At 39.7% G+C, this 13,861-nt stretch overlaps 1 protein-coding gene across 1 annotated transcript in view; it reads right to left on the bottom strand.

Annotated features, from left to right (window-relative positions):
- Positions 1-390: 390 nt before the first annotated feature.
- CHAT (choline O-acetyltransferase) overlaps positions 391-13,861 on the bottom strand; it is a 28,685-nt gene continuing 15,214 nt past the window's right edge. Inside the window, exons 8-14 of the mRNA XM_009870706.1 lie at positions 12,757-12,857; positions 12,434-12,562; positions 11,172-11,294; positions 9,496-9,637; positions 6,671-6,733; positions 2,634-2,771; positions 391-944 (exon numbers count right to left, since the gene is read on the bottom strand). Of these exons, the coding sequence (XP_009869008.1) occupies positions 675-944; positions 2,634-2,771; positions 6,671-6,733; positions 9,496-9,637; positions 11,172-11,294; positions 12,434-12,562; positions 12,757-12,857 (966 nt within the window). The 3' untranslated portion in view covers positions 391-674. The remainder of the gene's footprint in view (positions 945-2,633; positions 2,772-6,670; positions 6,734-9,495; positions 9,638-11,171; positions 11,295-12,433; positions 12,563-12,756; positions 12,858-13,861) is intronic.

The raw sequence follows: 13,861 nt of genomic DNA, 5'->3' as shown, positions 1-13,861 counted from the left end.
TTGAGGCCAGTGCAAACCAGAATAATGGCTAAACTATTTCTGCAGCATTTTTGAATTGGGGGAACGTGCGAACACTAGTGTAGTCTTCCTAAATTCTATTGATTAAAATACACAGCAGCCACTCTTAAAGAATCTGTTTCTCTTACGTAGTAAAAAGCATGATGGTATTAAATGCTCTTCATGCAAATTTTCAAGATTTAATGGCATCAGCCTACTATTCACAGCACTGCTTTCGATATTCTCAATAAGGGAATTTTCTTTACATTTTCTTTCTTTATATGCAAATCTTGCAGGAAATTAATGTGAATATTTTAGAACTACTTGCAGGAGATATTAATTAATTGGTATGCTGTATTATTTAATTTATGTCATATACAGACCTACTTAATTTTTAGGTGATAAAATGGTGTGAGTTAATTAGGTTAGAAATGGTAGTACAACACACTCGTATTACTTCCTCCTTCATTTCAGCCAGTGAGACCAAATCTTTTTTGCTGACTCTCAAGCAAGAAATGGTAGATTTAGTACATACAGGGTTTTGAATGTTGGCAACAACGTAAAAAAAATGACACTTTGGTTCTATGCTAATATATTACTAGTACTACCTTGCCTTTGAACAACTACGTCATTGTTTCTTCATAAGGTGAATTCAGGAGAATAATTTCCACAGCCTCTTAGAGTTTGCGGTTGCTCTGTGGCTGTGTGGCTGCTTCTTGTTTAGCACATGACTTTGCCATAGCAGAGTTGCATTTCCTGCACAGATCTCTCATTTCTAGGAGACTTTCTTCCACAGCTTTTGCAAACGTGTCTGAGGAGGTTTCTTTACAGTCTTTAAAGCTTGAGATGCAGAATAATATATGCTCTGGCTGAGGGTTATAACATGCCCCATAACCATTGGGCACTACAGGCCCATAGCAGCAGAACATTTCCATAGTAGTTGGAACCTGGTTGCAGGGAGAAGGTAAGCAGTGATTTCTGATTAATCAGGGCACCTGAAATCAGCTGGCTAGGAATGAGGAAAAAGATAAACAAATGCTGGAAATGTGGTGAATCCCCCTTGTAGGGTATCGCTTCCTTCAGAAGTCCAAACCTGGAGTGGATGCTTGGAAGATAAAGGCTGATCTCGGTATAGAATTTAATTGCTCTCTTTGTTTGCTACCATTTGAACACTGGTATTGTTGAAGTGGAAATAATGCATTTCTTGACTCGTTTTATATAGACCTTTAACAGCTATAAGCTTTTTAGTGATAAGGATTTTTTAAGGTTGCATGTAATTCTGATATATAAAACTTCTCCCAGGTTTTTAATTTCTTAACATTATCTTAAGGTTATGTTAAACTTGAAATGCAAAGACTATAATGAATTATAGAAAGTAGTATTTTCCATTTATAATAATTTGTAATTGTGATGCTATATAAAAACATATTTTGGTGCATCTTGGTGCTATATTTCTATTACACCTCAGTTTATTACGGCATGATACAGGAGTGAAATACTTTCTCCTGTAGAAAATAAAAGACGTGTTAGAAAACTATATGTTTCAGACTTTGTACATGGGCCTTCAGAAATGACATTTGGCTTTTTAATGGTGTGGAACAAGCCATTAGTCCTGCTAATAGAGCCATAGAATTGTCAGATAAATTTGCTGTGCAACAGCCCAAGGCCATAAAGCTATTCAGAAGCACTCTTTGCTCATGGATACTTTCTTGGAGAATTTATGTAGTAGCATGTTGGTTACTTTCACTCATGTCTGAAAGCCTACAAACATTATGACAAGATCAAATTACTTATTAAGGTTTTATGCTTTAGCATGATATTGTAAGTCTCTTTTGTTGCATAGTGCCAATCTATGCAGTTGGGTTAGTGTTTCAGTAAATGAATTCCTACACAGATTTCTTCTTTCATTAGGACTGCTACTACATGCAATGAAACATTTAATTTTTAGGCTGTATGCTGTAAAGCTCTTTCCCTATTCAGAATATTAAGTGTAGGAAGTGTTGACTTTTAGAGTACATTTGTATAGTTGTAAATAACTGTAAATCCATAAATGTCTGTAAATGTCTAAAATGTCTCAAGATGTATGCCTGCACAGATTGCAGCCTTACAGGGAATAATTGAAGGCTATCAAAGATTTCAAACACAGGTACTTTTAAGGGCGAAGTTTTATCCTGGCTCTTGGCTTTTATTTCTCAGAGTGGCAGCCTGGTGGCTTGTGGCTGTACTGCCTCTGGAGTAAAGAATTCCCGCTAGAACTGTCACCTTAGAGGAAGGAGAAGAAAGGGAACGGGAAGATATGTAGTTTGGAAAGTGAGGAAACATTGAGCCCTTGTGCGAATTTTCCTGACTTTGTGTCCATTTCCAGAATTTCCCAGAAGGGCTTTGGGACATTGTAAGGGAAGGAGTAACTTCAGTCAGTATTAACTGTGCTGATTTTGCAGAATGAACTGAAACTGGATTAAATATCTGAAGAATTTGACAGACTTCTTGATGGTTTTTGATGTTACCAGCTGGGTTTTTTTTTTAATTGTGTTGGTTTTTTTTTTGTAATTGTTCTCACTGAGCACTACAAGGTCTGGCAGGACACAAAGGAATTAGCCTTTGCTTAGCAAGACTAGTGAACAGGAGCAACTCACCTGGCTGGTTGAGAGGATGAATCGATTGCTTGTCAAATATGTCTCATCTGTAAATATCTCTGGCAGTTCCTTCAAGTATTCCCGTGCCACCTCTCTGAGCCCTAGCAGATGATTGTCTATTGCCATTCCAGTAATAGCCTGCGTACAACATAAGACACTAGCATTTAACTGAGTATGGAATAATTTTCTTGGCTGTTACTGCCTTGTTTTCTGGTCAGAGTTGATGAACTTGGTTTGAGGGATGTAATGCCTGCAATGTTCAGATATTAGTCCGAGTATGTACTTTGCTGATGATTGGTAGCCAGAAACGTATATGTTGCTCTGAAAATGTAAAAATTAGGAAGGAAATGGTCTTGAGATGTATTATGTGCTGATGTTATCTGGCATTTCTGGATATTTGTCATCTGTCAGAGCTGAATATCATGGGCTAGGCTTCCACAGCTACTGAAGGGAGCATATGGGACACCACAAACCTTTAAGTGTATTTTGGAATTTCCTGTGGGTCACTTCGGTTATGTTTCAAGATAGGAGGCTCTAAAACACCTCCAAATTGGAACAAATGAGTCTTTCATTGCCTTGCTGCCTGCATCTCACCCTGGCAAGTAAAGCATGTGTCATTCCATAGAATTTAGATGAAAAGATCTAGTCGATGCCTGCAACAAATTTAATAGTGATTCTACTAGGATACAGCACCACTTGAGAAGACTGAGGTTAGGGACACAGATGCCTTCTCCGTTCACTGCCCAAATATCCCAATTCTCTACCCCACTGCCTGTGCAGTCTTTGTTGCAGAGGTGGATGATCTCAGGGGCAACCATTACTGTAACCCTCACTCTGATGAGGAAATTGAAAACCGTAAGTGTAGGACAACATCACTAGATAGTACTGGAGTCCAGGCACTGTGAGTCTAGAATCAAATTAAATAGGATTTAACAAATGAGAAGAATGTGCTTAATAAGCAAGAGACCTGGAGCAGTCTACTTGCCATCCTGCTTGCCCTTATCTCTGCTCACCATCATCGCCAGTGCAGAACCAGCCATGCTTGCCCCCAGGCCCTGTTCCTCAATGTCCCCAGTTTCCTCCCCTGTCTCATGGCCACGGGTGAGGCCATCAGGAGTGGCAGTGGCTGAACCTTAGCAGCAGGGATGTACTGGTGGCCACTATTGCCAAGCCTGCAGTAACTCTCTCTTCCATGAGTTTGCTATGCTTGTGTGTCTGCTGCCTAGTGCTAGAGATTTAAGGCATTTATTAGCATTAAGATCTTTGCCCTGCTAGGAAATGTGATTGAAGACAACTAATAGGATCAAAAGTCGGTAGTGGCAGATGGAATAGTTCAAAGTTTTGTTTCCTTAGGAAGCCAAATCAAAATTTGTTCCAACCAGGCAGGAATTGCCTCAGATGAAATGCGTGCATTTGAAATCCTTCAATTTAGGTTTACTCCAGCTAGCTGAGAGTATTGATTATGAAGGCTGAGCCGTAGCTCACCTCTGGTAGGAGGTGGAAGGGAATGCACAACAAGGGACATTGCACTATGCTGAGAGCAGAACTGATATCCCTGTGGCACGGGCCCTTTGTAATGAGGGAAACAAGTAACCTGAGGGAAGGCATCATTTAAAAGAGTACAAGCCTGTTTTTCCTCTTAAGGGGAGAATTTTAAAAACAAAAGCACAAGATTGCTTTTCCTCTTAAGAGGAGAATCATTTTAACCACTAATAAGTGCCTAAAGTGGGGGGGCTGGGAGTGCATAGTCTTGTTTGGCTTATTAAGGAGTAGGCACCCATTGGGAAAGGGGCTCTTTGTTCATCAGCCCAGGCAGAGCAAGGATGTTTGCAAAAAAGTAGCATACATCAGGGCAGCATTTATGTTGTTTTTCCCATAGAGGGAAACTGACTTGATAATCAAAGTAAATATTTTGCTATCACACAAGATTTATAAGGCTGTTAGCAATGACATTTTTGCAACATAGATCAATGTCATATCTGAAGAGAAGCCGAGACGGGCTAACGAAATAAACCGTGAGTCAACGCATAGGAAAAAACTGTGCTAAATTGAATTTTAGAGCTCCACATTTAAGATAGCAATGCTACTAGTAAGCCCTAACAAGGGGAAATAAAATCATTAAATTGCTTTTTGTTTTATGAAGTAGATTTTCTTGGTTTTCTTAGGAGCTATTACATTTTGGTCTGTTACACACAATTTAGTCAGACCATATAAGTCTTGCCCATAGTTTAAAGGCGCAACAATTACATTATGCTGTTCTGAGAAAGAATGGGGAGCTTGGTGAGTAGAAATGCCTGGAGACTTCTTTACATTTAAAGATAAGATAATTTTCTAATGGGGATTTTAATGTTTTCCCATGAGCTACACTGGATGATGAATTTTATAACCATTTCTGGAACAGAAGTATATGGAGCATTTTATGGATTTTTTTTCTTTTTTTTAAAAAAACATGTATTGTACAGAAATTCCATTCATTGAGATTGTAGACCTACAGTTTGTTGTGTTCATTGCAAGATTACCCTGAGACAGTTTAAGTGAGACAGTTGCCCTGAAGTAAAATTTGCCTCTGCTTTAATGTGGAGTCTCAGCAAGATGTTGTGTTCCCAGTATAAGACTTGAAACACAAACCTATTTTTCTTCCCTGCTTCTTTTGCTTCACAGTCTTGGAAACAAATCCTGACTGAAAACGACACCTTGCCTCTCCAGTGCACTGAATATACCTTTGAAATCACCTCTGGAAGTGAATGAATTCTTGAATTTTATGAATATTTAAACAATAATCAGCAATGTGGGTTTGTTAGGCAATGGTGTGAGACAAAACCACAGCTAGCAAATTCACTTATCATAACCGGTTATTAACATTTATTAATTTCACAAATGGTTTGACAAAGTTGCTTGTAGAGTAAGTCTGTGCTTTGTCTTGACACAGTGAGATGTAGAGCATTACCCAGGCTGAATTGTCTCATTTTTAATCAACAGAAAATGAGTGGTATTTGATGCTAAACTGTTTTTTTCCACTGGAAGCTGTCTCTTGCTTTTATTAGACACTTCATTTCTTTAAAACAGAACTATAACCACTCCTTCATTGTTAATGATTTTTATTAGAAATGGCACTTTGGAATACCAGAATATACTTCCCAGAATACCAGTCTGTCTGAGGATCAGACAGGGACCTCTCTCTAGGAGAGGGAAGCATAGGAAAACACGTAGATCATTAGTCGTAGAGAGGGAGGAAAGAAAAGTTCCTGATGTGTTACACCTGTCTTGTGCTTATTTGTAACATTATATCTCACGAGTCTAAATACTTGTAAATTTGGAGAACCTGAAATTTGCATTTGGAGTTTCATTTCTTGTGCATGTTACACAGCAATTGAGTTTGCTTGCTTCTCATTGTGCTAAGGCTCAGCTGACCACTTGCCATGCCCCATTAGAACACCCTATTGCTACTTCCCTTGGTTATTTTCATGGCTAATGTTTCGTGCTAATCACAAAGCACAGAGAATAAAAGCCTATTTCATCTGGCTACTGTTCTCCCTTACAAACCTTTCAATGTTTATTAACTATCCCTTTATTAAATTTTGTTAGCAATGGAGGCCATTTTTTAATTGTTAATTTGTACAACACCAAGCTCAGTGGAATCCTAATTTGTGGCCGAGACTCCTAATTATGAGACAGATACAAATTATAAATGTTTCACAAATATACATTCCCTGTGTATCTGTTGAATACAGAGTCTCAGGTTCCATTCCAGCTCTAGATAAGAGAGCTGGTAAGAGTGATGGTCCTGCCACTGATGTCTAACGCAGAGTTTTGTTATCTTGCTTTCTAGGAAATGTTTTTCATTCGAGGTTAGTTGAATATGGCTGTTTGAAGAGTGTTTGGATTATTAGAAATCTTCATAAATGTGACACACCAGGTACTTTCCTATTTAGAGATGCCTCCATTTTCTGCAGCTTAAATAGTCAATGATTTTATCTTTGCAATTTTCTTGAAAAAAATAACTAGTCCTTATTTAGACAAAGCAGTGTTTTACTTACCAAAATAGTGTAATTAGTCTGAGCTGCAATTGCATCCTTAAATTTCTGCATCTTCTCAGAATCCTGTTGAAGGAATCAAAATGTATCTGTTATTCAATAAACTCTCAAAGAAATAGCATCTTCCATCAGTCAACCAGCAGCCAAACAGCAAGCACTCTCAAATGCTCTTTGCTTCTGGCTTGGGTGTAAGTGCTCTTTATACATGAATAGCCATGGGGATTCAATGTCCTGATCAGCAATGGTGCCTGGTTGTGCAAGGGTTCAACAGGTTTGTTGGTGCTGATTTGTTTGAAGTAAAGAAAAGATTTGCAGTTCCTTTTGCGGATGCCTTCCATGGATTTTGAGGGTGTGTAGATTATTACTAATTGAATTGCTCTATCTGAAGTAGGGAAAATAATTGCCTAGTGTAATTCAGTGTTTTTAAAACAGCCAGAATGGTTTATCTAGATAATGACAGTGATGTTAATGAAAGCTATTACTGATTTTTTACTAGTCAGCCAAAAAATTACTCCCCTGTGTGAAAGGGCACCTAGAATTTTCCAAGGCTGCTCAGCCTTCCACAGATGCCTCATGTTGCAGGTAACAAGCTAGTAAATTTTGACTCCTGTCAAATGGCAGCCTTCTATATTAAGGGAACAATCTTAAGAAGTGCTGTCCTGCGGTACATCATCTGACACTGCAACTTTGGGAGACCCTGAACAGCCAGAAATGCCTTGGTGTCCAGATAAATGGGGAACCTTCATCTTCTATGGACGATGAATGATCTTTTGAACAAAGAATTAATTTTAAAAGCAATTCAAGGCCATTACAAGGGACCTTCAAAATACAGTCTAATATTTTTTCATTGGACTAGAGCTAGGCCTTAGTTCCCTTATACAGATTAAATTACCAAGCACAGTCTTTAAATTTGATTAATTTACAGCTATTCAAGCAATCTCTTCAGTGTCAGTTACTGCTTCTTTTACAGCAAGTGTCAAATGCATGAGATCTAGAGAATCAATCCAACCCAATCAGTCTTTGATGACTGCTCAAGCTATCATTTGAAGATAGGTTTTTATTAGCATCAGATAAAAAATTGTTTTTAATTTGTCTTGGATTAATGGCTATTATGAAACAATATTTTGATGAGTTCAAGGCTCCTTAAACCAACTCTTTGTCCAAAAGTTCAGAACTGCCAGAGTGTGCAATATAAAGATTTGGGAGCTGAGACTGGGTTAATTCTAGACATGAGTGGCATTCTTCTACTTCCTTGTGTGAAGCAGTGCAGCTCAGGTCGCTGTGAAAGGGGGCACAATCTTGGATTCGTGTGGTAAAATGGTGAGAAATGCTAAAGCTTTGGAAGAGCTGCAGGAGTCAGTAAGTGTTGGAGTAAGGAAGGTGGGAAGAGGTTGTTGGAGGAAACAAGAAGGATCTGGCAAAACAATGTGTAGGAGCAGGCTGGTTCCTCCTAGGAGTACAGTCAACCTGCAGCAATGTGTGTTGTGGCTAGGGCTATGCTGAGCACCCAAGTGTGGAGGGGAAGGCGTGCGCAGATGACAGCAGCTTCTAATAAAATGGGATTAAGAGCTGTGTTGTTAGACAGGACACTGAAAGCAGAGAGCAGCATCCTCTGCTTGACTAATATTATGTGTAATAATGTGGTCTTAATCTGCCTTGAATTACCCACTCAGCACAGGGAGTCACTTCAGGTTTTCTTTATCATTTTAACATGGACTTAGATACGTCTTGTTCATCATGAGCTAAATTCTGGACATGGTAACCTCAAGGAGATTGAAAAAGCAGTGGAGGAACACTACACTTCTAAGCAATTTTTCCTCATCCTATTAGAGCTTGATTTATAATATTTCACTAATGTACATTTAATCTACAGCCCAGTAATACTTTTAGCAATGCTATACTAGATTCTGAAGAGCAGCCATGTGGGCTGTTGCCACTAGAGTGGGCTTACTGTGCAAAATAATCTATATTGTGGCAGCATTTTGCATCTAAACAGCCACCTGGAAATTCCCTGTACAGCAGCAAAGTGCAGTGGGTGGAAGCAGCACATAGAGATGTTGAGGGAAGCTCTCCAGGGATGGCGGGCGGGACAGTGCACAAAGCAGTTTGTGCAGCTCTAGTCTCGGCTCTCTCAGCTCTACCTCTTTGCATCGCCATTTACTATGTACAATACTTGTGCTTCTGGCAAACAAATGGTGGTGTCTGAAAGCAAGGGAATTTAATTTTTCTTTTTGCAGGATGATGTCAGGACAGTTAGGAGAGTTATTTTATTAGCTTGATGAAGTTTTTTCATCATGAAGGTTCAGCCCACTTGAGGATCCTGTAAAACTATTTGGTAGAAACATGCTTTTAAAACTGAGATCATCAGCCATAACATATTCACCTCATCCAGAAATTAAAGCATGTAAATTGTATCACTTCACACATTGCAATCTGCAGCAGAGCTATCTACTGCAGGGGACCTGCCAGGCGGTTCTCCTGGTGTGGCAATGTAATGATCTGAATTTTGAATGTTCAGCCAAGATTGCTCTAGATTCAATTTGGATCAGACGACAGATCTTTCAGAAGACACTACTAAGTTTTGTTTCTTATACTATCACATTTAGGCACCTCTGAATCTTTTGAATGCTTAAATAAAAATAAGCTAATATTTATTTTTAGCTTAAAGGTACGTTTGCACAAAAAATCAAAATCCTGTGAGGCTTACTACCCTGCAGTTCGCCTTTCTGCCCTCAGTTAACAGTTAAAAAGTGAAATGTTGGAGATCATGAATGTGTTATTTGGTTAGCGTTTTGCCAAAGAAGGCAGGGGGAGCCACATCAACATACCGATAGAGTTTTCTTGTCATCAATCATTGCTTTTACGAAAGCAAATGCTTCTGAGGTAGCAGATCTAATATTGTCGACTCTGCCCTCATCGAATCGGCGTATGGAAGCACTCTCGTAGGTAGGGACAAGTCTCCTGTGGCATCTGAAAGAATGAAGTATGAAAACCAAAGAATAGTTATTTTCAAGAAGTCATAAAGACTAAAAGAAATATAGGTTTGGTGTATTTTATTGTTGCAGCCACAGTTTTATTTTTTGCATAGTATTCATCTTAATGTTGATAGAAATCTATAAGAAACTTAAAAAAGATGGATGCTCACTCCTTGCTAATATGAGGAGCTGCACACAGCTATTTACATTTTAGTTATGCATTGCCAGTAACAAATGACTTGCTATGTAAAAACAAGGCTAGTAAAACTAAAATTTACTGAAAGATCTCAAGGAATGTTTTATTTGTACTGCATCATAAAATAATTGTGTAATTAATCATTTACAGGCTTGAAATATGTTTTATTTAAAACAAGAAAGTATGCACTGTGTGCATAAAAAATAGAGAATTAAAAGGGGAAAAAAAAGTGTGTTGTGTGAGACTGTGAGCGTGACTGAAAACTCACATGGTGAATAGAACAGAGCATAAAGAATCTTGTTAAATTTGGGTCCAGGTATATAGCCACTATTCCTTGCTTCAGGAGACCTACTGTGCCTTTCAGTTGAAGCAGGGGTCCTGGAGCATAACTGTCCCCAAAGGTTTTTGTTGCATACATGGGATTTATATCATGGCTGGGATTGAGATGAAAATTTTGGACCAGATCGTTGTTGGAGTTTGGTTAACAGAATATGCAAAATGGATGTTTAATAGATGTTCATGGAGTACACAAAATGTGTTAGGCATCTCTGGTTTTGACTAGGTCAAGACAGCTTCGGGGTTTAATTTGACATGATAAAGGATTATTTGTATAATAGGGTGTTCTGCAGGAAACCATGCAACCGATCTCTAGCCTGGAGCGTTAGCTCTTCTGACAACGTAGATAGGAGCTTTTAACTTTGATAATACCATGAAAATTAAATGATATTATCAAATACCGAGATGCCTGTGAAGGAGGAGCCAGCAGCAGTTACTGTCCTGTGTAGGAACTCTGATCTGACATGCTGCTATAGTGCTCTTCCGTGGAAATGTGTTTTGCCCTGTGGTGAAAGGGATGTGTATGTGCTGAGCTACAGCTACTGCCACGGTTCCTCCAGTGCTATCTCCATGGCAAGGAAGCGTTTGTGTCCCAGGGACTTGAAGTCCCTGTGTGCTCCTGCTGCTGTGGGTGGCAGGGCTGTCTGCCACTCCTTCCCACACCCCCTCACCCTCTTCTCTGTGCCAAGCACAGGGGCATCTCTGGGGAGGGCACTAGCTGGGAATGGCATGTGTGGGACACAGGGATGGAGAGGTAGAGCAAGGAGAGGAAGAGGGAAAGGGAGTGAAGGCAAGGAGTACTCTGTCTCAGATCCCCATGGCAATTTATGTCTTGTCTGACCTACAGTCGCTAGGCAAGATCACTTATCTCCCTGCAGGAGGCATTTGTCTGGGTGCTGAGGAAAAAGTGGACTCTGTATAAAAAAAACAACCCAACCCTAAATTGTGTATCTCTCCTCTTGTGCTACCATGTTCCTATAATTTGAATTAACCTTACCTGTAAAATGCCAGCTGAAGGGCTACTTGAATGTAGGCATCTGGACTAATCTTTTGCTTCTTAATAAATTCCTTTCCATAGTTCTCAAACTTGTAGGCGATGAAGTCCAGATTTTGTACTATCCTGGAAAATAAGCAGAGGCAGTTGCTGCAAGGGGAGCAACAATCTCATGTTTCATTTCCGTTTGCAAACAAAGCTCAGGGATCACTTTCTGCCTATATCCATTTGGAGGTGAGCAGGCTCCTGCTCTGCAGACGGTCCTGGCCCTTGGTAACTTGTTCCTAGTCAGTAACTTCTATTCGTACAGGTTCTAGACTGATCTTGTTATATGTTATTCTGTTCATCTGAGTAAAACACCTTTTTTCCTTTTCTTTTTTTCTTCCTTAAAAAACCCTCACCATCTAGTGTTTCCACTCCTGAAACCTAAGGCATGGCTTCCTTTGTTCCTGACAAATGTCTGTGAGCTTTACTAATGTGACACCTGGGTGGATTTAAAACCTGATGAAGGCTGTAAGATCCTTGCAAATTTCAGTTCAGAGGACTACTACCTTTATTTAAAAACAAAAAGGAATTATTTGTTATCTGGAATATTTTCATACTCTCATGCATGCTTCTAGCCACTCCGAGGTCTCATCTTATGCAATCACACTGGACATACTTAGAGCTGATTGTGCCCCTAATGTGTTAATTTTCTACAGAGGGATGTCAGTCCTGAGTGTTAGAATTAAATAATTTGGAAAAAAACCCTGAAACTCACATTGCCACCCCCACCTCCAAAGATTATGTAAATCTTTTTATAGTCTGGAAACAGTCAGAAGAACTAACCTTTGTAGGAGCAGCATGGATACAAGCAGATTACATTCCTGGTCATTCAAACCAACTGTATTCTGCTGTCCCATAGATGTATCCCCATTGCCCTGGCTTTGGCTTTAGTGAGCTCAGATCCATAAAGCACATCCACAGAAACAGAGCACCTACACTGTTTGTGTCCTGTGCAAAGAGGACTCAACTGCTTTTCCAGTGTTTTTTAACTCTCCTAATATTTACATGGAAGCAAAACAATGGTAATGCAATTACTGAATACAGTGAAGTAGCTCCAGCCTGTAAAGGTGACATCCTGCAAAGAGATGCTAGGTGTGGCCATCTTGGGAAGATGAGGAGGAGCAGGAAGGCCAGGAGAGCTCTCTAGGATGAAACCCACGCTTTCACACAGTGTTTCCAGCTTGCAGGCATTGCTGAGAAAAATGAGGTAGCTGTAATACCTTTGGAGTTTTTCTGCTGATGACGCCAAGTGTGCCTGAATTTCTGGAGAACATTTCCATCTTAATCTCCGTGGAGCAGGAAGTTCACTCACTGAATCGGCTCTGACTAATTTCTTGGAGCTTTCTTTCCTGTTAGTGTGTGAGAGAAAGTCATTCAGGTCACAGGAATAATCTGTTTGTTAAACACTGCCTTTTTAGCAGGTCAGTGACTGGTTTCCAACAGCTGGATGGGTCTCAGTGGCCCTGTGGGCACCAGGGGGAATTTGCCACTGGCTTCCCGGGGCATGGAGTGGGTACAACAGCTGTACTGAAAGGGGACTCACATGTGCTTGAGCAAATGTTCAGTGCACTGCACCAGTATGATGCCATCGAAAGGGGAATGCTCACACACGGTACCACAGACTCCATCTCTTCCTACCACAAACTAAACAAAGAAAAGAAAAAGAGCAAGATAACATAGTGAATAAATCATGTTCTGGGTAAGTTACCCATGATGTCAACCTAACAAAAGATGTTCTCCTGTGGTTTTCTAATTGCTTATACCAGGAACTTCCTTGACTTACAGATCAGTGGGTCACATACAGATTTATTGTGGGAGACTTTCTTGTCCTGTGAAAGACATTACATTGGATTTCGTTCATGCTGCTGTTTTGGACTGAGTCCTGTTAGAATGCAAATTTTAACATTTCCCATTGGAGACTGGAAATTTGATTTAGCATCTGCTTCATGGTAGAGAAAACCTCCAGCTGGAAAGACAGGCTGAGGTTCTCCTACCACATTTAGGGGCAATGAAAATTCTGTATCTGGAGGTCTCTTAGGATCATGTTTTATCACAAGTATTGTATCAAATATCCAAGCTCATCCTTATTTGATAGCTTTCTCACAGCTTGTTTTACTGTCCTGCTTTCTCTTCACCTTTTTGTTGTCTTCATTTCCCTCTTACTTGTCTTCACTCGTGCTTTCACTGCATGCACATGGTGTAAGCAGATACCTTAGACCAAACTGCAACTCAAGTCATATGTTTTCTGTCCTTTTTCTGAGCTTTTCCTCCACTTCTTTTGAAGTGTCTTTGGCTGGACTTCTCCCACTGAGCTCACTCTGTGTATTTGTATCACACACATGCATCCTGCCTCCCTGGTTCCAATGAGGTTTTCACAGAGTATGTGTAAAATGCAAAAAGTTTACCCAGACATTTTTTAATGCCTTACTACAAAGTTGAAGAAGAATATGGAGAGACAGAACAAATCTCAATGTGAGAATGGCTTCCTACATAACCTGCATTTGCATGGAAAAAAACCCAGGATCTTTTTTCCCTAAGAATTTCTCTTTGCCTTTGAACTGCTTCTGACCTGAATATATCTGGATAGATGAAGCTCTTCCTTATACTATGCAATTTTATTTGCTGCCTGTTACTCTCTGATAGTAAAC

This window comes from Apaloderma vittatum, unplaced genomic scaffold, assembly GCF_000703405.1.
Source record: "Apaloderma vittatum isolate BGI_N311 unplaced genomic scaffold, ASM70340v1 scaffold43385, whole genome shotgun sequence".
NCBI classification, from domain to species: Eukaryota; Metazoa; Chordata; class Aves; order Trogoniformes; family Trogonidae; genus Apaloderma; species Apaloderma vittatum.
This window is presented reverse-complemented; position numbering and strand designations above follow the sequence as displayed.